General features: G+C 46.6%; 1 protein-coding gene across 4 annotated transcripts in view; it reads left to right on the forward strand.

Moving 5' to 3' along the window:
* Window positions 1-26,128, forward strand: part of GUCY2F (guanylate cyclase 2F, retinal) — a 296,029-nt gene that overhangs the window by 108,809 nt on the left and 161,092 nt on the right. For all 4 annotated transcript variants that reach the window (XM_068251134.1, XM_068251132.1, XM_068251135.1 and 1 more), the window contains one exon: window positions 21,224-21,525. In XM_068251134.1, the coding sequence (XP_068107235.1) occupies window positions 21,224-21,525 (302 nt within the window). The remainder of the gene's footprint in view (window positions 1-21,223; window positions 21,526-26,128) is intronic.

Raw genomic sequence — 26,128 nt, forward strand, 5'->3', positions numbered from 1 at the left:
ATATACCCCTGGCTACATATACTGGGACATATACCCCTACCTACATATACTGGGCACATATACACCTGCCTACATGTACTGGGCACATATACCCCTGGCTACATATACTGGACACATATACCCCTGACTACAAATACTGGGCACATATACCCCTGGCTACATATACTGGGCAACTATACCTCTGGCTACATATACTGGGGACTACTATACTCATGGCTACTTATACTGGGGACACCTATAGACCTGGCTACCTATGCTGGGGGTACCTATTTTGGGGGAACTGCTGTCAGATTATCTGCATTTTTGTGGAACCGCTGTTATGTATTTTGGGGAACAGCTGCCAGATTATGTGTATGTTAGGGGAACGGCTGCTGTCAGATTACGTGTATTTTGGGGAACTGCTGCCAGATTGTGTGTACTTGGGGGACCACTGCTGCCAGATTATATGTATTTTGGGTGTTACGTGTATTTTGGGTGACCCGCTGCCAGGTTTCGCGTATTTTGGGGAACTGCTTCCAAATTATGTGTATGTTGGGGAACTGCTGCCGCCACATTGTCTATTTTGGGGGAACCACTGCCATATTATCTGTACTTTGGAGGAACTTCTACCAGATTATGTGTATTTTTGGTGAAATGCTGTCAGATTACATCTATTTTTGGGGGATACACTATGGCAGAGCTCAAACTTCCCTGGCAGACCTTTTACATCACTGCTAAGGTCATGTATATTTGGCCCCACCCATGACCACGCCCACATTATGCTTGACCACGCCCATTTTTGGCGCCGGAGTTTTCCAGGTGAGTCCACTCACCTCTTTTCCCAGGACTAGACCCCTGCTCTGCATCACTCTCGCATACAGCATCTCCTTGTGTAAAGTGTGCCAAATGGTTGAACGATGCACAGTGACTCCATCTGCAGCAAGATGATGTTGTAGGTCTTTGGTGCTGGTCTGTGCGTTGACTCTGACTGTTCTCACCATTCATCGCTTCTGTCTATCTGAGATTTTTTTTGGTCTGCCACTTTGAGCCTTAACTTGAACTGAGCCTGTGGTCTTCCATTTCCTCAATATGTTCCTCGCTGTGGAAACAGACAGCTGAAATTTCTGAGACAGCTTTCTGTATCCTTCCCCTAAACCATGATGGTGAACATCTTTGTCTTCAGGTCATTTGAGAGTTATTTTGAGACCCCCACGTTGCTACTCTTCAGAGAGAATTAAAAGAGGAGGGAAACTTACAATTGATCCCCTTAAATACTCTTTCTCATAATTGAATTCATTTGTGTAGGTAGGTAGGTCAGGGGTCACTGAGCTTACCAAGCCAATTTGAGTTCCAATAATTAGTTCTAAAGGTTTTGGAATCAATAAAATGACAACAGTGCCCAAATGTATGCACCAACCTAATCTTATTCAAACAATTATTGCACACTTTCTGTAAATCCAATAAACTTAAATTCACTTCTCAAATATCACTGTGTGTGTCTCCTATATGATATATTTAACTGACATTTTTTATCGTAACAACCAACAATTTATACAGGAAAATCATGACGATTAACAAGGTTGCCCAAACTTTCGCATCCCACTGTATGTGAAAGCTACACAAGCATGGGCGTCCACACATAGGGGCAAAATGGGACAGCTCCCCCCCCCCCCGACTTTCCCCGCTGCCTCTCATGTAACAGGCAGCGTGCCAGCCGCCAGCATTAGACCTTCGATCAGCCGGCGCATATGCAGTGTGGTGTCCACAGGGGTACCATGCGCTCGCTTCTCACTGGTCACCCGCTGATCGGAGGTCTGGCGCTGGCTGCTGACACGCTGCCTGTTGCATGATAGGCAGCAGAGATGGACGGCTGGCACTGATCTGAGAGGTTTTCATCACGGTGAGTGGGGGTCACTGTCACTATCTAAAACTGGAAGGCACCTGTCACCACCTAAACTAGGGGGTCCCTGTCACTAAACATGGGGGGGTCCCTATCACTAGCTAAAAGTGTGTGTGTGGGGGGATTACCTGTCACTAAACATAGTGGGGTTCCTGTCACTAGCTAAAATGGGGGACACCTGTCACCACCTAGACTAGGGGGGTCCCTGTCACTACCTAAACTGGGGGGCACATGTGTCGGACGTGCTCACAACCTAATTACTATCCCTACAGAGTCCTAGTCTAATGTCCCACCATTGCTAAGTTCATGTACATTTTGCTCCACCTGTGACCACACCCGTATCCTGGTCCATGGCCATGCCCATTTTTGGTGCAGCGCTCACTTTCCCGCCAAATTTTTGGCCTCCCCCCTTTTGCCCCCTCCCAAAAAATTTTATGCAGATGCCCATCACAAGTAATATCAGCAGCGCATGCCCAGAGGCGTATCTGGGTAATATAGCGCCTATGGCAAACTCTGAATTTGCGCCCCCGAATATTAAAAATGCCCCATAACATAAATTGAGTAGCCATGGCCCCCTAGATATTAGAATTAAGTAGCCATGAGCCTCAAAATTAAATAAAAATAAATAAATAGTCCACATTCTTCCACATAAATGAAAAAGTAGTCACATGCTTCTGGATATGAAAAAACAAATAGTTACACACCTGCAGTTAAATTAATTAAGTAACCAGGTGCCTATTAGCCAGGTGTATCAACATAAAATAATTAAGTAGCCAAGTAGGGAGCATCTAGGTGCTGGGTAGGGTGGTAGGGAGCATCTAGATGCTGGGTAGGTTGGTAGGGAGCATCTAGGTGCTGGGTAGGGTGGGAGGGAGCATCTAGGTGCTGGGTAGGGTGGGAGAATGTAGGTGCTGGGTGGGAGCATCTTGGTGCTGGGTGGGGTGGGTGGGAGGGAGGAAGGATCTAGGTGCTGGGTGGCATGGGTCGGAGGATCTAGGTGCTGGGTGGGGTGGGTGGGAGGATCTAGGTGCTGGGTGGGAGGGAGGATCTAGGTGCTGGGTGGGGTGGGTGGGTGTGAGGGAGGATCTAGGTGCTGGGTAGGGTGGGTGGGAGGGAGGATCTAGGTGCTGGGTGGGGTGGGTGGGAGGGAGGATCTAGGTGCTGGGTGGGTGGAAGGGAGGATCTAGGTGCTGGGTGGGTGGGAGGGAGGATCTAGGTGCTGGGTGGGTGGGAGGGTGGATCTAGGTGCTGGGTGGGGTGGGAAGATCTAGGTGCCTGGTGGGGTGGGTGGGAGGGAAGATCTAGGTGCCTGGTGGAGTGGGTGGGAGGGAAGATCTAGGTGCCTGGTGGGGTGGGTGGGTGGGTGTTGGGGAGGATCTAGGTGCCTGGTGGGGTGGGTGGGAGGGAGGGAGGGAGGATCTAGGTGCCTAGTGGGGTGGGTGGGAGGAAGGATCTAGGTGCCTGGTGGGGTTGGTGGGAGGGAGGATCTAGGTGCCTGGTGGGGTTGGTGGGAGGGAGGATCTAGGTGCTGGGTGAGGTGGGTGGGAGGGAGGATCTAGGTGCTGGGTGAGGTGGGTGGGAGTAAGGATCTAGGTGCTGGGTGGGGTGGGCGGGAGGGATGATCTAGGTGCTGGGTGGGGTGGGTGGGAGGGAGGATCTAGGTGCTGGGTATGAGCATCTAGTTACTGGATGGGGTTGGAGGAAGCATCTGGGTGGTGCTTGGGAGCATCTGGATGCTGGCTGGGGTGGGAGAGAGTATCTGGATGCTGGCTGGGAACATCTGGGTGCTGGCTGGGGTGAGCACATCTGGGTGCTGGTTGGGGTGGGAACATCTGGGTGCTGGCTGGGGTGGGAACATCTGGGTGCTGGCTGGAGTGGGTACAGATGGGTGCTGGCTGGGGTGGACACAACTAAATTCTGGCTGGGGTGGACACAACTGGATGCTGGCTGGGGTGGGTACATCTGGGTGCTGGCTGGGGTGGGTACATCTGAGTGTTGGATAAGGTAGGGACATCTGGGTGATGGCTGGGGTGGGCACAACTGGGTGCTGGCTGGGGTGGGCACAACAGGGTGGTGGCTGGGGTGGGTACATCTGGGTGGTGGCTGCAGTGGGTACATCTTGGTGCTGGTTGGGAGGGTGTGAAATATCTGGGTGCTGGCTGTGGCTGGGGTGGGCACATCTGTGTTCTGGCTGGGGTGGGAACATCTGGGTGCTGGCTGGAGTAGGTACAGATGGGTGCTGGCTGGGGTGGACACAACTGGATGCTGGCTGGGGTGGACACAACTGGATGCTGGCTGGGGTGGGTACATCTGGGTGCTGGCTGGGGTGGGTACATCTGGGTGCTGGCTGGGGTTGGCACATCTGGGTGATGGCTGGGGTGGGCACAACTGGGTGCTGGCTGGGGTGGGCACAACTGGGTGCAGGCTGGGGTGGGTACATCTGGGTGGTGGCTGCAGTGGGTACATCTTGGTGCTGGCTGGGAGGGTGTGAAATATCTGGTTGCTGGCTGTGGCTGGGGTGGGCACATCTGTGTTCTGGCTGGGGTGGGCATCTGGGGTACGGTGAAACATAACAAGCAAAGCAAATTAATATTACACAGTAAATAAAGGAGAATATATATACTAACAGATGCATGTTGAGATTCTCTGCCGAGGAAACCAGTACTTGCTGTGGTTCTGAATAGAATTCTGCTGTATCCAGTCATGGATGTGACCTCTCCCTGCGGTTGTGGTATGATGTAAATCAGTGTCACTGAAGGCTGCCATGATCCCATAGCCATAGGGAGCCACAGAAGAGACTCCCAGCATGCACCCTAACGGAAACCGCTCCAGCCACTGCAGAGGCACACACTACCCGCCCGTGCACCTGAACTTTGCAGTGCTCCGCGTCCGCGGGTGGCAGTGCTCCTCTCCGGGATCCACTCATCTGAAGTCTGAGTGGAGACTGAGGCAGCGGGGACCAGAGGCAGCAGTGACGGAGGCCCCCGCAGTGTCTCTCTGGTCACCATTTCAAAGTCGGCGCCGCTCGCTGTCTTGTATCCCCCGATCTCCCTATTGATTGGCTGCATACGTGATGGAGGTAGGAGGGGAGACTAGAGGAGGAAACGTGGCCATGGATGTAGCTGGCAGCTGCACATGCCGGGTGGTTAGGTGACACACGGGGGGTGCTGCACAGGAAGCTGCCTGTCTGTCACACTGAGTGACACACACACCTCAGCCTCCTCTCCTTCTGCGGGCGCCGGCATAGACAATAGCGCTGGCGGACAGCCGGCTACTACACAGAGAAGGATGATTAATTGCATACTGGGGATGCGCCCCCCCAGCTGAGTGACAAAGGGCGCCTATGGCAGGTGTCCTATGTGCACCCCTATAGATACGCCTCTGCGCATGCCCCTGACTGGATGTTTCTTTTTGTGTCACACAATACCTGTGTTGCTGGAGATCATATACTTAAACTGATTTAAAGAGGAACTGTGCAGCTAGCAAGGGCACACCTAGAAATCCCCGGGCCCCCCTGCAAAAAAAATAATCTGTCCCCCCCCCCCCTAGGGCCCGCTCAGGGACTTTTGGGGGGCAGGACGGATCGCAGCATAAGTGCCGCAGATCGGTGGGGAGGGGGGAAATTCCCCCCTCCCTCATTTCGGGCTCTCCTCTCAGTGCTCCCCCTCCTGCAATCATTGGTGGTGTTCGTGGCAGCAGCGGCGGTGGCGGCAGGATGACTCATTACCTCCTTCTCGTAGGAGCTCTTCCGTTCTCTAAGTGCAACTTCCTGTTTATACAGGAAGTTGAATGAAGCACTTGGAGAACGGAAGACCTCCAGCGAGAAGGAGGTAATGTATTCATCCTGCCGCCACCGCCGCTGCTGCCACGAACACCACCAATGATTGCAGGAGGGGGAGCGCTGAGAGGAGAGCCCGAGGTGAGGGAAGGGGGGGGGGGAATTTCCCCCCTCCCCACCGATCTGCCACACTCTCCTCTTATGCTGCAACCCCTCCTGCCCCCCAAAAGTCCCTGAGCGGGCCCTAGGGGGGCCCGGGGCCCCCCGCGACGGCAGGGGTCGCATCCCCTATTGTTACACCAGTGGCAGCTAGATAGTTCCATATACACCTTCCAAACCCTTCCTTTTAAAGAGAAACTGTAGTCAAAATAGCATGATGAATAAAGTTGCTTATTTTTTTTTCCTTTTACAATATCATATATATTAATAAATTATTTAGTCAATGTTTGCCCATTGTCAAATCTTATCACGTCCTGATTTACTTTCTGAAATTAGTCACAGTATTGGCAAGTGATTTCTACAGAATGGGTGTTTACTGAGAGTTCTAAAACCAGTAGAAAAGATCGCTGGTCTCCTAGAATGCTCTAGGGGGAGAATTCTGCATAATAAACAGCCTAGGCTAAGGCTACATACACACTTCCTGCAAAATGCATTCATAGTCTATGATATCTGCAGATCTCATACACGCCTTGTTTAATGGAAAATGGAGGCTGCCATACTTATTTTCCTTTTAAACAATACCAGTTGCCTTGCAGCCCTGTTGGTCTATTTAATCAAGTAGGTAACGCTGGGATTCTTCAGTAGTTTTAAAACACTTTTTAATAGGTGTTTGTCAGATACATTTTTATTCAATATTCACATATGTGTTGCATTCGTGCGCTCATTCACACACGGGGCCACCCGATGTGTCCTTAAACAAGGAAAAAAGGAAAAATAAAAATAAGGATAAAAATATAAGTAAAAATAAAAAGCAAGGTTGAAAAAATATGTGTATATAAAAAAATATACTGCGTGTGTATCCAAGAAGTACATGTCCAAAGATTTGGTACAAAAAGTCAGTACTTAAAAGTTGTTAGACACTCCCAAACCTCATATATGGGTCTTCACCAGAATCTTCTCCAGTAGTTTTATTATCTAATAGAGGCTATTAGTCTCAGTGTGATTCCACCGTATAATGGTGTTAGTTATATGAAGTGTCAGTATTTTCCACTCAAATTGTTACTCACACTTATGATGTTCCTCAGTCAATGATTCTGCGGTGAGTACACGGGTAGAGCCGCTGCGTTATACTCACGTGCTCCCCGGTGTACTCAGTCTAATCATTACTTCCCACTGATGTTGAGGCGGAGCTCCAGCAGGTAGCTCTGCAAACTCCTGTCGCCTCCTTCTTTGTGACAAGCCGCTCTGCTTTCCCCTTCAGCGCTTGGGCGGTCACTACCTGGTTACGGCACCTCACTTCCGGTGACGTCACCTCCCCGCAGTGGTTTCTGGAATCTCGTAAGTGAGTTACTAGACTTCAATTCTTCGCACTGAGTTTCGACGATTCGCACAGAAGACTTCAGGGTATCACTGGGCTGACATGATTCAGCAGGCTCGGCTGCCTTTCTCAAAGCCAAACTTGAAGTGAGCTGTCCTTGTGGCAGTTTATATCCATTTCTCCTCCCCATCTGTTTCTTCCTCCTGGGTCCTAAAGTGTCTCCATTCTCCAACATCATTCAGTTGCAAGCAATTTTATTCAAGTTGCATAATGTTCCTCTTCCAATTGCATCTTCTAATTAGGGTCTTCATGCTTTTGTTTGTGTTGTATGATGAGGTTACCCTGGATGTGCAAATGCACATTGTCACACTCATTGTTCAATTAACCACTTGCCGACCGCCCACAGCCGATGGGCAGCGGCAAAGTGGACGCTGAAAGGACCGCAATACGCCCATGTGCGTTGCGTCCTTTCGGCATGCCGGGGGAGCCATCGCGTCACTGGTGACGCGCGCTTCCCCCGGCAACTGGCTCCGCCCACCCGCGACGACAACCTGCCGGCCGTTCGGAAGCGCCGTCGGGTTGTTAACCCCACGATCGCCGCTACAAAGTGTATAATACACTTTGTAATGTATACAAAGTGTATTATACAGGCTGCCTCCTGCCCTGGTGGTCCCAGTGTCCGAGGGACCACCAGGGCAGGCTGCAGCCACCCTAGTTTGCACCAAACACACTGATCCTGCCTCACCTTCCCTCTGATCGCCCACAGTACCCCTCAGACCCCCCCCCCCGCCCACCCCCCAGACCACTGTTTGCACCCAATCACTCCCCTAATCGCCAATCAATTACTCCCTGTCACTATCTGTCAACGCTATTTTTTTATTTTAGGTCCTAACTGCCCCCTGGGGGCTCCTGATCACCCCCCCACCCTTCAGATTCTCCCCAGACCCCCCCTCCCCCGTGTAATGTATGCATCTATCCCCCCTGTAATAACCCCACTGATCACCTGTCAATCACCTGTCAATCACCCATCAATCACTCCCTGTCACTGCCACCCATCAATCAGCCCCTAACCTGCCCCTTGCGGGCAATCTGATCACCCACCCACACCATCAGATTGCCCGCAAACCTGCCGTCAGATCACCTCCCAAGTGCATTGTTTACATATGTTCTCTCCTCTAAACACCCACTAATTGCCCATCAATCACCCCCTATCACCACCTGTCACTGTTACCCATCAAATTAGACCCTAATCTGCCCCTTGCGGGCACCCAATCAACCGCCCACACGCTCAGATTGCCCTCAGTCCCCCCCCTTATCAATTCACCAGTGCATTATTTACATCTGTTCTTCCCTGTAATAACCCACTGATCACCTGTCAATCACCCATCAATCACCCCCTGTCACCCCCTGTGTAACGATTGGTGTCAGCACGCAGAGAGAATTTGATTATTGGCGATCTGCAGTATCACCAAGAATGCAGATATATACCCGATTATTGATGATCTGCAGTATCACCGATAATCAGATATATTGCTAACCTCTGGACACCTATGTGTGTGAGAGTGTTTGGTGTAACAGTAACAACTCTGAGTAAAGACCACCAGAGGAGCTGGCGGCCTATACTCCTGAGGAATTCACCCTTGACGGTGGGTGATATTCCTGTAGCCTGTGGACCCCTGAGCGAGGGACCAAGGCTGGGTTGCAGGAAGCCCTGCTGCTAATATGCAAGGTTTTGCCCTGAACTGGGCTAACGTAACACAGTAATAGCACAATCCTAGTCTGGGGTGTGAGGTCCGTAGTCACAACACCCTGGAACTAGTCTGGAGCATAACATAAATGATAATACAATTCCCTAGTCTTGGGCGTGAGTTCCGTGATCATCAACACCCTGGAACTAGTCAGGAGTATAACATAAATGATAATACAATTCCCTAGTCTGGGGTGTGAGTTCCGTGATCATCAACACCCTGGAACTAGTCTGGAATATAACACAAAGACAATACAGTTCCCTAGTCTTGGGTGTGAGGGCCTTGATCTCAACACCCTGAAACCAGGGCCGGGCCGAGGCATAGGCTGGAGAGGCTCCAGCCTCAGGGCGCAGTGTAGGAGGGGGCGCACAATTCATTCAGCTGTCACTCCTAATTGTGTATTAAGCAGAAAGAAATAAGAAAAGGGGATACATAGCAGTGACTGCATGTCAGATAACAAGATATTAAGGTGCTGGGGAGGTTGTGGGCCCTGTGGCCTTCTTAGTCTAATAGCAATCAGTGTGTGACAGCTGGGGTGGGAGGGATGGAGGGGCGCAATTTGGTGTCTCAGCCTTGGGTGCTGGAGGACCTTGTTCCAGCTCTGCCTGAAACTATGCTAGAGAATACACAGAAGATACACAGTATTCCTAGTCTGGGGTGTGAGAGCCTTGATCTCAACACCCTGGAACTGGTCTAACAAATAATACAATTCAATTAGTACTTTAAGCTATCAACAGAATCTGTGTGAATTCCCAGGTCCACCTAGTTCAAACACACTGTAAGGATCTGACTATGGTCTGAGTGCCTTCACGTAAGTGTTATAGCAATGGCAGACAACCAGCAACTGACAAGCAGCAGAATATATAGTTGCTGGACTCTGCCGCCCCGCCCGAGCCATTCAGCCAATCATGAGTCCTGCAGGAATCAGCTGATCTTCCTGATCAGCTGACACTTCCCCTGCTGGTATAAAGGTCCTGAGTTCAGGCCCGCGCGCGCGTAACTCTCCATCTGCCTATGTGCACTAACAGACCCAGCCACACCAAGTGGACGCTGCTGCATGCAAACCGCCGCGTTGGACGCGGAAACAGCCGCTTTGCTGTCAGGACATGCGGCGGCTTTTCCACATTCCACCATACTACCAGACGCGTGTCTATGTGTGCAAACCGCCGCGTTGGACGCGGAGTCAGCCGCCTTGCTCTTGGCACATGCGGCGGCTTTTCCGCGTTTTCTCACACCCTGTCACTGCCACCAATCAATCAGCCCCTAACCTGCCCCTTGCGGGCAATCTGATCACCCACCCACACCATCAGATCGCCTGCAAACCCGCCGTCAGATCACCTCCAAAGTGCATTGTTTACATCTGTTCTCTCCTCTAAACACCCACTAATTACCCATCAATCACCCCCTATTACCACCTGTCACTGCTACCCTTCAGATCAGACCCCTATCTGCCCCTAGGGCACCCCATAACCCGCCCACACCCTCAGAACGCCCTCAGACTCCAGCCCTGATCACCTTGCCAGTGCATTGCTTGCATCTATTCCCCCCTCTAATCACACCTTGAAACACCCATCAATCACCTCCTGTCACCACCTGTCACCACCTAGCACACCTACTCATCAGATCAGTCCCTAATTTGCCCCATGTGGGCTCCTGATCACTCGTCCAAACCCTCAGATCCCCCTGAGACACCCATCAATCACCTCCGGTCACCCCCCTAGCACTCCTATCCATCAGATCAGGTCCAATACAACCTGTCATCTAAGAGGCCACCCTGCTTATGACCGGTTCCACAAAATTCGCCCCCTCATAGACCACCTGTCATCAAAATTTGCAGATGCTTATACACCTGAACAGTCATTTTGAGGCATTTGGTTTCCAGACAACTCCTCACTGTTTTGGGCCCCTAAAATGCCAGGGCAGTATAGGAACCCCACAAGTGACCCCATTTTAGAAAGAAGACACCCCAAGGTATTCCGTTAGGGGTATGGTGAGTTCATAGAAGATTTTATTTTTTGTCACAAGTTAGCGGAAATTGATTTTTATTGTTTTTTTTCACAAAGTGTCAATTTCCGCTAACTTGTGACAAAAAAAATCTTCTATGAACTCACCATACTCCTAAAAGAATACCTTGTGGTGTTGTATTTCTAAAATGGGGTCACTTGTGGGGTTCCTAAACTGCCCTGGCATTTTAGGGGCCCTAAACCGTGAGGCGTAGTCTTGAAACCAAATGTCTCAAAACGACCTGTGAAATCCTAAAGGTACTCATTGGACTTTGGGCCCCTTAGCGCAGATAGGGTGCAAAAAAGTGCCACACATGTGGTATCGCCGTACTCAGGAGAAGTAGTATAATGTGTTTTGGGGTATATTTTTACACATACCCTTGCTGGGTGGGAGAAATCTCTCTGTAAATGAACAATTGTGTGTAAAAAAATCAAAACATTGTCATTTACAGAGATATTTATCGCACCCAGCATGGGTATGTGTAAAAATACACCCCAAAACACATTAAACTACTTCTCCTGAGTACAGCAATACCACATGTGTGGCACTTTTTTGCAGCCTAACTGTCTAAAGTCCAATGAGCACCTTTAGGCTTTACAGGGGTGCTTACAATTTAGCACCCCCCAAAATGCCAGGACAGTAAACACACCCCACAAATGACCCCATTTTGGAAAGTAGACACTTTAAGGTATTCAGATAGGGGCATGGTGAGTCCGTGGCAGATTTCATTTTTTTTTATCACATGTTAGCAGAAATGGAAACTTTTTTTTTTGTCTCAAAGTGTCATTTTCCGCTAACTTGTGACAAAAAATAAAATCTTCTATGAACTCACCATGCCTCTCAGTGAATACTTTGGGATGTCTTCTTTACAAAATGGAGTCATTTGGAGGGGTATTTATACTATCCTGGAATTTTAGCACCTCATGAAACATGACAGGGGGTCAGAAAAGTCGGAGATGCTTCAAAATGGGGAAATTCACTTTTTACACCATAGTTTGTAAACGCTATAACTTTTACCCAAACCAATAAATATACACTGAATGTTTTTTTTTTAATCAAAGACATGTAGCATAATAAATTTGGACAAAAATGTATACAGAAATTTTACTTTATTTGACAAATGTTATCACAGAAAGTTAAAAAATTCATTTTTTTTACAAAATTCATGTCTTTTTAGATGAATATAATAAAAAGTAAAACTTGCAGCAGCAATCAAATAGCACCAAAATAGAGCTGTATTAGTGACAAGAAAAGGAGGGAAAATTCATTTAGATTGTAGGTTGTATAACTGAGCAATAAACCGTGAAAGCTGCAGTGGTCTGAATGAAAAAAAAAAGGCTCTGGTCCTGAAGGGGTAGAAAGACTGTGGTCCTCAAGTGGTTGAAGCAGAAAATGTAAAAAAAAATGGTATATATATATATATATATATATATATATATATATATATATATATATATATATAATGGGTCTATGTGGTAAGATTAAAGGTATTGGAACATTCACTGTTGGTCTATTTGGCTGCACTTGTGGCTGAATCACTCCAAAAACAAGCAAAACAAGCATGCAGATAATCTCGTCAGATCTGACAATAATGTCAGAAACACCTGTTCTGCATATGCTTATTCAGGGTCTATGGCTAAAAGTATTCGAGGCAGAGGATCGGCAGTATAGCCAGGCAACTGGTGTTGCTTAAAAGGAAACAAATATGGCAGCCTCCACATACATCTCACTGCAGTTGTCCTTTAATGTTATACAAGATATTCTGAATAATTTACTACATTCTACTATATGTTGTTACAGGTCCTCTGTAGGAAAAAAAATCAACTTTCTGATACACTCGAATAGTTTTGACTGTTCTTTTAACATCATATTTCTAGACCCCCACACGCTATGCCAGCACAGCAGTAGGGCTGTTGGAAGAGTTGATGTTGTCTCATGTAACAGCAGTTTGTTGGACACAGCACAACATTAAACTGGTCCTCTGCAGTCCTGGCTGCACGATGGGTGACTGTGGGCACAGGAAATACAGCATCATCATCATTCCTAGCTTATTAGATTTAACATCATGTGTAAACCATCACAATCAACAGCAGCTAGTTGAGCAATGACTGGACGTCTGTTCAAGCATAACACATGCTTCCTTCCTATCTCCTTCCCTAGGAGATCATGACACCTCCAGTCCACATCTCTTTCATACAATAGTAATCTTTGTATGGAGTACTATTATGGATATGTCCACATATTCTTTTAGGGGGTTAACAACTTGGTTATGATGTATGTAACTTCTTCTATGAAGAGGAGGGATTCTGACATTGCACAGCTCTACATCCCTAATATTAACTAATTAGGGTCATAACTATTTCTTCAGTAGTACAATATTCTTGCCAGACCAATGGTTTATTTAAAAAAAAAATGTTAAAGTGACAGTGTCCCATTAAATAATAAAGTGTTCCCCCCTCCCCCCCTGTGGTTAACGTTTAACCCCTATCTGATTAATTAACGCCTGTCACCTATTCCTAGCCTTAAGGTTTATGGACACCTGTAATGACTGCTGCTCGTAGCAGTTGGATGTGATCGCTAGGGAGACGGTTCGGGGACCCAAGGCTGAATAGATGCATCGCTATGCTGTTGCCTAGAAATTAATCGGATGAGCCAAATAATGTATTTTGAGCAGTGCTGCTCATCCGGATTCCGGATATCTGGGTAACCCGGATATCCGACCATTTTTACGCTTTAGAAATCCGTAAAGCTATCTGCGGATATTTGGCCGCATGACCCGGATAGCTGCGGATACCTGGATCTGAAATACTGTAACTAAGGAGATGACGTCCTGAAACCAATCAGAGGGCTCCCAGCAGAAGCCCTAGCAACCAATCATAGACGGGTACCCTGGACAGCCCCACCCAACCTCATTCAGCCAATCAGAGGGCTCCCAGCCTAAACCCTGGCACCCAATCACAGAAAGGAACACTGGCCAGCCCCCCTGTATAATAAGGAGGGCTGCCATGATGAGACATATCGTCTTAGCTTGCTGAATGCTCACTGAGAGACATGCTCCAGTGCTGGTGGCCTAGCAAGGGGGCTGTACACAGTTATAAGCCTAAAGCTGTTCAGTGAACTTACTGTGACATAACATACTGTGACGGTCAGAGTGTGTGCTCCAGTGCTGCTGGGCCTAGTAGCAAGGGCTGTACACAGTGATAAGCTGTTCAGTGATTAACCCCTTCACTATCACTACACTATTTTTAAATCGTTAATTAGCTTGATTGGTGTCATTGTATGACAGTCAGTGTGTGCTGCAGGCAGCTGCTATGTGTCTGTGTGTGTGCTGTGCACAGACCAGGCCAGCTGCTGCCTGCTGGCCAGCTATTAGCCTTAGGTATAGGTTAGGTTAGGGATTAGGGGATAGGAGGATTACTGTGTTATTGTGTAGTTAGTACTGTAGTACTGCAGTCAGTGTGCTAGTAGTTGTTAGAGTAGTAGTATACTGTGTTAGCTTTCTACAGAACTGCTGTGCTGTGGGCAGCGCCAGTGTGACTGTTAGTGTGCACTAGTGTCTTCTCCTGTGCTGTCTGACTGTCACTTGGCACTTGGCAAGTGCCACGTGACAAGTGGCAAGTGCCAATTGCCATGTGCCACGTCCTGCATGCTCCTGGCACACGTTACACCTGCTGCTGCTGCATTGCCCTGCTGCCTGTGCATCTCCCACCGCCAGGGTGCCACAGGCCACTGATACCACTTATATTTAACCCAACACGCAATTGCTGCATAATTTTCTGGAGGTGTTTTTGCTGAAAACTGTCATGTCCCAGTTGTGCGGTTGGACTTTGGAAACAATGTGGGCTGCACGACCGAACCTGCACGAACCTAGGCCTAATGTTAATTGACAGACATTTTTTTTGGGGGGAGGGGGGGATTTGAAGTCCCCACATCATCAATTAGTGTTCCCCTTTAAAAAATAATGATGCGACATTCCACATTAACCCTTAAAAACGTTTTTTAAAGCAATTTAAAGGGCACTTCCGTTTTTTCCATCCGGATATCCGAATCCGCCCGGATAGCCCGGATAATGCGTTCGGATATCCGCACGAACGCGGATATCTGAACGTTTGGATATCTGGGTATCTGGATCCGGATCAATTCGGATGAATTCGGATTTTAAAAAGTGGCATCCGAGCACCACTGATTTTGAGGTGTTTTATAACTGTGGCATTTGTCATGTGAAAATTAGAAAGGGTAAAACATTAAACATTTTCCCAGATAAAATGCTTGTAAAATTAAACAATTCTTGTAAAAAAATATTACCTAAAGACAGCCTAGATTGTCCTGAAAAAAACAACCATTATATGTATTACTTTAGTAGCATAAGTTATAAAAATGTATTACTTTATCAACAGTGACAATGCCAAAATTGTGAGGAATCTTAGGAACTGAAGTGAAAACAACAAAATGAATAAAACTGCTTATTTTTTACAATATTCATTTACAGATTATTTTGTAAAATCTTTCCTCTCCTTGATTTACATTCTGAAGTGTATTGCTGGTGGTGATATCTTTAGTTCTGCTAGGCGGTCTGTACGGAATGTTCGTTACTGAGAGTTCTATGCACAGAGGGAGATATTTCTTGCCATGCTTGGCAGTTGTAAAAAGCCACTAGACCACTACAGAGATAAAAATAAGCAGTTTAAAGAGAAACTCCAACCAAGAATTGAACTTTTTTCCCAATCAGTAGCTGATACCCCCTTTTACATGAGAAATCTATTCCTTTATCACAAACAGACCATCAGGGGGCGCTGTATGGCTGATATTGTGGTGAAACCCCTCCCACAAGAAACTCTTGAGTACCTACTCCTGGCAGTTTCCTGTCTGTGAACCCTGCTGTATTGTGGGAAATAGTTGTTTACAGCTGTTTCCAACTGCCAAAAAAATAAAAAACATGCAGCAGATACATCACCTGCCAGCAGTAAAAATGTCACCATGTAATAAAGATAGACTAAGCAACTGCCATTCAGGAACTGCAACTGCCATTGAAAACAAAGAAAACCTTGAGAATCCACTCAGATGGACTAGTCCAAAACCTGTCAGTTCTGTCAGGTTTTAACTGCTAGCTATAGTGATCCTTTTACTACCTAGTAAAATCATTTCTATATGGTTTAAAGGGGCGCTATGGCTAAATTCTTCTTATATTATCATTTAATATAAAATATGTGCAATTGTAGCAATGTGTAAGACTTGTATTGTGGCTAAATAAAGCTCTGCTTCAATATTGCTTTACCCTAAATCAGTGCTGGAGTCCCGTCGCCAGAGAAAGCTAAGCGACGCTGAACCAGCACATTCCATTCTGCAGGAGGAGGCTGCCTTATCAGACGTTTCATCTGAAGTTGTAATCTCCCCCTTTGATGTATGGGAGAGGTTTCGGTAACAGTAAAAAAGGGCGCAGGAGGCTAGTGGACAAATCGGGCGCCGCCATTCACTCCCATAATAAATATCGTTTAATGGGCGCCCGATAGGAAAAAAGGGCAACGGAGAAAAATAACGTTTTAAAAACAGCGCCCGGAGACTTAATGTTTTATTACTGCTTCTCATGATTACACATTATTTAATGATTTATACATTTTTTAATATTATTTTTAAACGAAAAACAGTACAATATTTTTTTTTACATTATTTTTAAACAAAAACCGTACAAATTTTTTTTACATTATTTTTAAACGAAAAAAACCGCACAATATGTTTTTGAAACTTTATTAATGCTTATCACAGGGGGGTCTTAGGTTTAGGCACCAACAGGGGGGTCTTAGGTTTAGGCACCAACAGGGGGGTCTTAGGTTTAGGCACCAACAGGGGGGTCTTAGGTTTAGGCACCACCAGGGGGGTCTTAGGTTTAGGCACCAACAGGGGGTCTTAGGTTTAGGCACCAACAGGGGGGTCTTAGGTTTAGGCACCAACAGGGGGTCTTAGGTTTAGGCACCAACAGGGGGGTCTTAGGTTTAGGCACCAACAGGGGGGTCTTAGGTTTAGGCACTAACAGGGGGGTCTAGGGGTTAGGGGTAGGTACAGGGAGGGTTACTTAGGCACCAACAGGGGGGGTCTTAGGTTTAGGCATCAACAGGGGGGTCTAGGGGTTAGGGGTAGGTACAGGGAGGGTTACTTAGTAATTTTTTTTTAAAACGTTATTATACGTTTCACTATTTAAACGAAAGATTAACGTTTTTACAATTGCCGATTTAATGCACATTATTTAATGATTTATAACTTTATAAAACATTAATTTTAAACGAAATACAGTACAATACATTTTTAAACGTTATCCATGCTTATCGTTTAAAACCCCGCGCCCTTTTTTCCCAGCGCCCCTTTTTAACGTACGCAGAGGTTTTACTCAACGTCTAACTGCACATTAGTGCTGTTACAGCTCCTCTGATCTGCCGTACGTCTCAGGACAATGACGTACGGCTCTGATGAAAAAAATGCTCCCCACTGAGGCCCCCCTTCAGAGACACAAGCAGGACACTGGCTACACAGCACTTGCGTGTGCTGAATCAAGACGCTGGAATCCTGTGCATAAGAGAAGCTGGTCTCCATGGCAACTGACAACAAGTGGTGACCCTGCCTGTGCCAGCTTCTCTGAAGGGGGGCCTCAGCAGGGAGCATTTTTTTCATCAGAGCCGTAAGTCATTGTCCTGAGACGTACGGCAGATCAGAGGAGCTGTAACAGCACTAATCAGGGCCGGATTACCGACCAGGCAACAAAAGCAGTTGCTTGGGGCCCCATTCAGAGTCAAAGGGGCCCCATTAGCACATAAACCAGCCCTTGCCATCCTGTCAGCGGTGGCTGGATGGTATAATGGTTAGGGACTCTGAGCAGTGCAGTAACTATGGAAAGATGCATATCATTTTAAAGCTCTCTTTCTCCTCTTTCCAATGATATCTAAACGGCTGCTCTATGCCTTTTAGTTTTCGATATTTTCGCGATTGAAATCGCGGCCACAGGACGAATTTTCTCCAAAGTCAGCGGTGGCTGGATGGTATAATGGTTAAAGGGACTCTGAGCAGTGCAGTAACTATGGAAAGATTCATATCATTTTAAAGCTCTCTTTATCCTCTTTCCAATGATATATAAACAGCTGCTCTATGCCTTTTAGTTTTCGATATTTTCGCGATTGAAATCGCGGCCACATGACGACTTTTCTCCAAAGTCAGCGGTGGCTGGATGGTATAATGGTTAAAGGGACTCTGAGCAGTGCAGTAACTATAGAAAGATGCATATCATTTTAAAGCTCTTTTTCTCCTCTTTCCAATGATATATAAACGGCTGCTCTATGCTTTTTAGTTTTTGATATTTTCACGATCGAAATCACGGCCACAGGACGACCTTTCTCCAAAGTTGGCAGCTCGATTCAGCACAATGCAATGAAATATAAGGAACCCAGGGGGATATAATTACAAACATCATGCTGGTAGGTGTGAGGATGTAATGAATTAGTTGTGGGTATGCTTAAAGGCATATCCACAGGCACTGCTTGGAGTCCCTTTAAGGGCTTTGCCGCTGACACAGGAGACCAGGGTTCGAATCTCAGCTCTGCCTGTTCAGTAAGCCAGCACCTATTCAGTAGGAGACCGTAGGCAAGTCTCTCTAACACTGCTACTGCCTATAGGGCGCGTCCTAGTGGCTGCAGCTCTGGCGCTTTGAGTCCACCAGGAGAAAAGCGCGATATAAATGTTATTTGTCTTGTCCTGTCAAATGATGCCGTGCGCTGCTGATTGTCTTCAGAGCCAGGCTCTCCTCCTAGGTCCCCCTCCTGCTACTGTGCGTTCTGCCGCTGCCCACTCCACCCTCCCTTCCCACAGAGAACCACAGCTGCAGCAAGAATGATAGCAGCAGATGGCAAACGCTCACTCACCTATCCATGATCCAAGCAATAGAGATCCCGTCATCTGAAACCCATCTGTCTCTTCTACAGTGCAGCCGCTCGCTCTGAACTTCCTGATTCTCAGATCAGACATGAAGTAGGAAGTAGTAATAGTAGTAGTAACAGAGCGGCAGCACTCTAGAGGAGACAGATGGGCTCCGGATGACGGGACCTCTATTGCTTGGATCGCAATAGGTGAATGTGATTCATCTGGTGCTGTCATTCTCCCCCACTGCGGCTGCCTTCTCTGCTGGACTATCGTATTTACTGGGATGGAGGCTGCATGGTGGCTGTCTATTTTTGGAGGAAATTGGTTGTTCGTTGGTGGGAGTGGTTATGTAATTCTGTCTGGGGAACGGCTTCCGGTTTGGCGGTGTCCAGAGCTTTCTGCTATTGCCAGGCTGGAGATGCAGGGGGAAAGTGCTGCTGCTGTGATATCTGGCGCCCTCTTCACAGGGGTGCCCCAGCCCCTGAGTGCAAATGTCCCAGCCATTCATCTCTCACTCTGCATTTTGCCGCTGCTATTCCCTGCATTGTGCACCCACAGAGGAAAGCGTGCTGTTGCCCATAGCAACCAGTAGCTCGGCTGCCCGGTGTGTGCGACATATTGCTGTGCAGCTGCATCTTCTGATTCTATTACGACATGATGGGGGGGCCCAAATCAGTTACTTTGCTTAGGGCCCCATTTAGCCTTAATCCGGCTCTGGCACTAATGTGCAGTTAGACGTTGGGTGAAACCTCTCCCGATACATTAAAGGGAGAGATTACAACTTCAGATGAAATGACTGATAAGGCAGCCTCCTCCTGCAGAATGGAATGTGCTGGTTCAGCGTCGCTTAGCTTTCTCTGGCGACGGGACTCCAGCACTGATTTAGGGTAAAGCAATATTGAAGCAGAGTTTTATTCAGCCACAATACAAGTCTTACACATTGCTACAATTGCACATATTTTATATTAAATGAGAATATAAGAAGAATTTAGCCATAGTGCCCCTTTAAGTATCATTTACCTTGTAAATTAAATTATACATACAACATTTCTGAAAAATATAAGTGATATGTATGTACATTATGTACATTTTTGTTAGTGGTGGTAGATTTGGGATGAGGGGAGGGGGAATGACACATTGCCCCAGTTCACTGCGCCGATGCACTGGAAGATGCCAAGCTATTTTTAAGCTCTTGCCTAATCCTGACACATCTCAGCACTAGAGATTGGAGCAGTGCTTTTCAGTTCTTCTAGATTTGGGCGCAGCCGGCGCCACCATAGACTATAAAGGGAATCACAACTGAGCGGCGCTCAGTGAGTAACGTCGGCGCCGTCAGAAGACGGAGCCGAGGTTGGTTAAAAAACACAAAAATTCGCCCTCCAGCAATCGCTGAAAGCCAAATTATATCATTCCCCACTATCCATGGCGGCCTGGAGGGGGAATAGTAACTAATATGGCCCGGACTTGTGCAGAAGCAGGATCAGCCATATACCGCTGTATCCTGTGCCCAAGTCTCCCGGCGCCGATTTCATATGTATGCATAGAGATGGTCAATGAGATGCTAATAATTCTGTCTTGTAAGCAGATTTCATGTAGACTTTATGCAGCTTGGAATTAGAATGAATCAGTGAATCAGGTTCAATTTCAAGCTGCAACTAGAGTTGGGCGAACTGTTAGCTGAACTTCAGCCGAACTGTTCGGCTGCCCAACCTGTCATGTCGCTGTGTCTCTTACTACTTCCGGGTCGCAATGACCCGGAGTAGTACGTCTGCGCTGGCCCGGCGGAGCGCGTCCTAGATCGCGCTCCCGTTGCCGGGCACTCTCTGTGCATGTGTGTGACGTCACTCATGACATCACACACATGCGCAGAGAGTGCCCGGCAACGGGAGCGCGATCTACGACGCGCTCCACCGGGCCAGCGCAGACGTACTACTCCGGGTCATTGCGACCCGGAAGTAGTAAGAGACACAGCGACATGACAGGTTGGGCAGCCGAACAGTTCGGCTGAAGTTCAGCTAACAGTTCGCCCAACTCTACTGCTTATGTAGAGAGCTGGCGAATCCTGTAAATAAACCCAGTTTCAGAGTTTCAGTTATTCTGCCTTCGTGACCACTGAACACAACGCATACAATACTTTGAACACATAGTTTCACTGTCACTACAAATGTGAGCATTACGTGGTCACACACTGCATGCATCCTGTGTCTGATGGAGGTGTTGCACTGCATTTCTATTTATGTTATCCTAAAAACAAACAGGAGTTTCCATTTAATATCTTTCCCCCAATTTAAACATGTATTCTACAGTTATTTCAGGGGTATAATTTGTCCAACAGCTTTTTAAATTTAGATCTTCAGATTTTATTTGTGTAATTTTTTGACTGTGTATGAGTAGCTTTGAGTGCACTAATCTTTTGTATTCTTTTTGTTTTGCAGTGATAATCATGTGCATGCATTCTGTGCTCATCGGGGGCCAGCCACAACGACAACTACTGGAAATGGCTCATGACATGAAGATGACAGATGGCACCTATGTGTTTATCCCATATGATACCCTGTACTATAGCTTGCCCTATAACAAGACGCCATATGAGGTGCTGAGGTTCAGCTCCAAGCTCAGGGCTGCCTATGATGCTGTGCTTACTGTTACTGTAGAGTCACAACAAAAACACTTCTATCAAGCCTTCCAAGAAGCAAAGGACAGTGGCGAGGTTTTCACTAAAGTGAATCCCACCCAGGTAGGTAACCTCACCAAAAGTCAGATAGAAATATATATATACTGTATATGAAATGCAAATAATTTATCCTTGTATTCAAATTGAATGCAAATTGTATGCAGCTTTAACTTAGATCAATACAAAATTGCATGAAGTTATTTCTGATTGGTCCAGCTTGAAACTGCATATAATTTACATGAAATATGAATGCAAGAAAAAATGATATACATCTCATTGATCATCCCTAGCGTGGAGCATATTTGTAATTTGTTCAATCCATTGATCAGGTGAATTTGAAGCAATTTTTCTGAACTAAATAGTTCAAAGGGAGGAAAAAACTATTACAATGTTCAAGTATTCAATTCATTTTAATTTAATTTAAGGCCTGGGCAGTGTCGTATCTGCAAGTGTGCAGGTATGACATGTGCCATGGGCGCCTTATACTGGGAGCGCTGAACCATAGTATCCCCGGTGTTCTTCATATAGATCTTAGTTTTTATTTGGGGTATAGTCTGCTGCCTGGTTACATTTTTGTTGTGTGTGTGTTGGGGGGGACGACGGGACGACAAGTTGCCTATTGCCTAATTGTTATTTCGCGATATGTATAGTCTGGCCTATTGCCATACAGTCGTACAGGCCATGCTTTACGTCAGCTTGGACACAACCAATTCCACAAAGCAAATGTACCTTTAATTTTTTGGGATGATGTGCCCTTCTTCTCTTCCCTGGGGTGGATTTCCATGTTACAATATTTACAAGAAAGGTCTGCAATCCTCAACAGCACAGTATAATAGAATAGTAGCCCTACAGGTACATGTAGAGTAAAGACTCACACACCGGCAATTAATTAGTGCAAAAATCTGTATTAAATCGAAATCAACATAGCAAGAGAATGTACAAAGGGCAAAAGTCATATGATCCAAAGCATGATACATTAGCATACAGCAAGTAAGAGTAGATCAAAATGGAGTCACTATGAGGCATATTGGTAATTTGGTATAACAGCATATGAAGCAAAATGCAAACACAATCAGAGGAGTAAAGCATATAATACAATCAATAATGCAGTGACTCCTTAGCCATAGGTGCTGTTTTCCCTAGATATGCCTCTTGGCCAGGGATCCACTACCAGCACTTTTCTAAGCGCTTGTGATTTGAAAAGTTCTTGCTAATGTTATGCTATGGGTGACTTAAACAAAAATCACATCTCTCATGTGTGGTCACACACATAGCTTTACATTACAGTACTTTACATTACCTTTCAAACCACAAAACACTCAGAAAAGGGTCCCAAGCCTAAAGGCCCATACACACGTCGGATTTCCGCGAACGACGGGTCGTTTGCACGCCCCGTCATTCCGTCGTTCGCCCGCTGAATCGGGCGTGTGTACAGGCTGTCGTTCACTTGATAAGGGTGAGTTTGAGCGATCCGCCGGGCGGATCGCTCAAACGCTCCCTTATCAAGCGAACGACAGCCTGTACACACGCCCGATTTAGCGGGCGAACGACGGAACGACGGGGCGTGCAAACGACCCGTCGTTCGCGGAAATCCGACGTGTGTATGGGCCTTAAGAGTAATTTACCCACCTTGCCAACTATTTCATAAGCGGAAAGCAGCACTCTTCTACTTTCTGCTTTAAATGAAAGATAGGGGGGAGGTGGGGGTTAATGACTGACTCTTCTCACTCACCTTTAAGTAGTATGAAACTCAGATTTCTTTTGTGGTCTAAAACATTAAATCGAAATCTGTGGTCTAAAGCATTAAACAGAGCATAAAACTAATAGCGAAAAAAAAATGCTTTCCAAGTTACTGGAATGGTTGATACTGAAACATATAAAACTTATACTTCACTCAAGAGTGAAATTGTAAAAATTCCACCTTCACAAGACTCCAGCAGATGGTTGTCATGGGGTAGCCAGAGGTGCCCCCATTATTAGAGAGCCCACTGTAGTTGGTGGCCAGACAAAGCCCCCAGTACAAGTAGCAAGATGTGTACCCCAGCACATGTAGTCAGATTACTCCCCCCTGCAGTATAGGTAGCCAAGAGCCCCTCCAGTATAGGTAGCCAGAGAGCCCCCCAGTATAGGAAGCCAAAGAGAACCCCAGTATAGGTAGCCAGAGAAAGCCTCCACCAATATAGGCAGTCAGAGAGTCAGATCACCCCAGTATAAGTAGCCAGAGAGCCATGTCTCCAGTATAGGCAGCCAAGAGGCCCCACAGTACAGGTAGACAGATCACCCCTCCAGTATTAGTAGCCTGCAAGCCTACCAGTATAGGAAACCAAACAGCCCCCAGTATAGGTAGCCAGAAGGCCCCACCCAATATAGGTAGCCAAAGAGCTCCCCAATGTAGGTAGCCAGAGTGCCCCCAGCATAGGTAGTTAGAGAGCCCACCCCAGTATAGTTAGCCAGAGAGCCCCTGGTATTAGGTGACCCGAGAGCCCCCCAGTATAGAAGTGCCTCCTGCAATATAGATAGCCAGAGGTCCCCACTATAGAAAGCCAACCCCCCCCCCCCCATATAGATAGCCAGAGAGATTCCCAGTATAGGAAGCCAAGAGCCCCCCAGTATAGGTAGCCAGAGAGCTCCCTCGAATATATGGGTGGGATTTACGCAGGTGGCCCATCTTCTTCCTAGTCCTCCCCTTGAAACTGGCCTGACCTCTTTGATGACAATAAATTACATAAAGTCTTGTAAGAGCCCTGATATGTTTGTAGAAGTTTTCAATTAACATGAAGTTTCTTTTTAGGAACAAACTTTAATGAATAATAGCTGTGCTTTAACCACCTCCCCATTTGGGTACAGTATATCTATGCCCCTTTAAACTTCACTTCCGTGCCTGGGGTGTAGATATACGTACCCCTGCTGCCACCACTGCTGTCCGCGCTCCCACTTGCTCGTGTGCGCGTTCCTGCATTTGTCCATGTCGCCACCCGCTTGCCCGGAGATAAGTGAATTGGAATTCATTGATCTAATGCTGGGCATACACGAGTCAATCCGGCTGCCGATTAGTCGCCGGATCGACCCCCGCCGTGTCCCCGCTGGTCTGCGCGTGCGCGCGGATCGATTCCCGCTCTTCCCCGCCGGCGCTCCTTATCAGCCGATCGATTCCCTGCTATTGTCCACCGGCAGGGATCGAGCGGGGAATCTATACGGCAGGTCATCGGACCTGTCGGATATTATCAATCGAGCCTGATGGCTCGATTGATATGCTTGCCCAAACTGCCGTGTATGCCCAGCATAAGTCCCCAAGCAATGATCGGCGGCTTCTATGAGAAGCCGTGCAATCATTGTGAACAAAAAAAACATTTCCCATCCACAGTACACTTCCTGTAAGCGTACATATTACGCTTACAGGACGCATTCCAAATAAAATGACTGAGGCCATTTTGTTGCCAAATAGTAAAATTACATCAACACACATTCTTTTTTACATTACAAGCATTTTTTTACATCTACAATTAACTATTTCCCTCCCACACTCTACCCAAGGTAATCAAACTTTTTTTTTTAATATCTACAAAAAAAAATTGACAATAAAAAAAAGACATAAATAGTTATCTTAGGGACTGAACTTTTTTAATATGTATGCCAAGAGGATATATTACTGTTATTTTTTTAAATTATGGGCTTGTAAATAGTGATGGATGCAAAACTGAAAAAATGCACCTTTATTTCCAAATAAAATATTGGTGCCAGACATTATGATAGACATAATTTAAATGGTGTAATAACCAGGATAAATGGGCAAATAAATTACGTGGATTTTAATTACAGTAGCATGCATTATTTAGAAACTATAATGGTCGAAAACTGAAAAATAATGATTTTTTTCCAATTTTATTCTTATTTTCCCATTAAAAAACATTTATAATAAAATAATTATTGGCATAATGTACCACCAAAGAGAAGCCTAATTGGTGGCAAAAAAAGAAGATATAGTTCATTTCATTGTGATAAGTAGTGATAAAGTTATAGATGAATGAATGGAAGGAGCGCTGAAAGGTGAAAATTGCTCTGGTGCTCAAGGGGTAAAATGTGCAAAAAACTGCCATGTAAGGATGAGAGGAGAGATCTGTGTACTGCTACCTATCCCTTCCCCTTAGATTGTAAGTGTGACGGATTGCGGAGAAACCGCCGCGCGTTCTGGCAGTGAGGCGGCGGAATCCACGCTCAGAGCGGCGGTTTCCCCGCAGCAACATGCTTCTGGTTTGCCTGGACCTAGTAGTGCACACAGATGGAGAGCTACAGACTCTTTATGCCAATAGGAGAAGGGTCAGCAGATCGAGGCGGTCAAGTGATCCCAGCTCAGCAGGTGATTGGTTGATGGGAGCTGGGCGGCACTGTGGAGCGCTTTACTATATATATCTCTTGCTGTTCAGTTGCTGGTTGTCTGGCGTTGCGAATACCTATGTGTTAGCACTCAGACCTTAGTCAGATCCTTCAGTGTGGTGGAACCACGAGGACCTGGGAATCCACACTTAGCCAGTTCACTGTATTATCATCTATGTTATTCTCTAGCATAGTTCCAGGGTGTAGAGACCACGGACCTCACACCCCAGACTAGGGAAATTGTATATCATCTGTGTTATTCCTTAGACCAGTTCCAGGGTGTAGAGACCAT

Source organism: Hyperolius riggenbachi, chromosome 8 (assembly GCF_040937935.1).
Source record: "Hyperolius riggenbachi isolate aHypRig1 chromosome 8, aHypRig1.pri, whole genome shotgun sequence".
Classification (NCBI taxonomy): Eukaryota; Metazoa; Chordata; class Amphibia; order Anura; family Hyperoliidae; genus Hyperolius; species Hyperolius riggenbachi.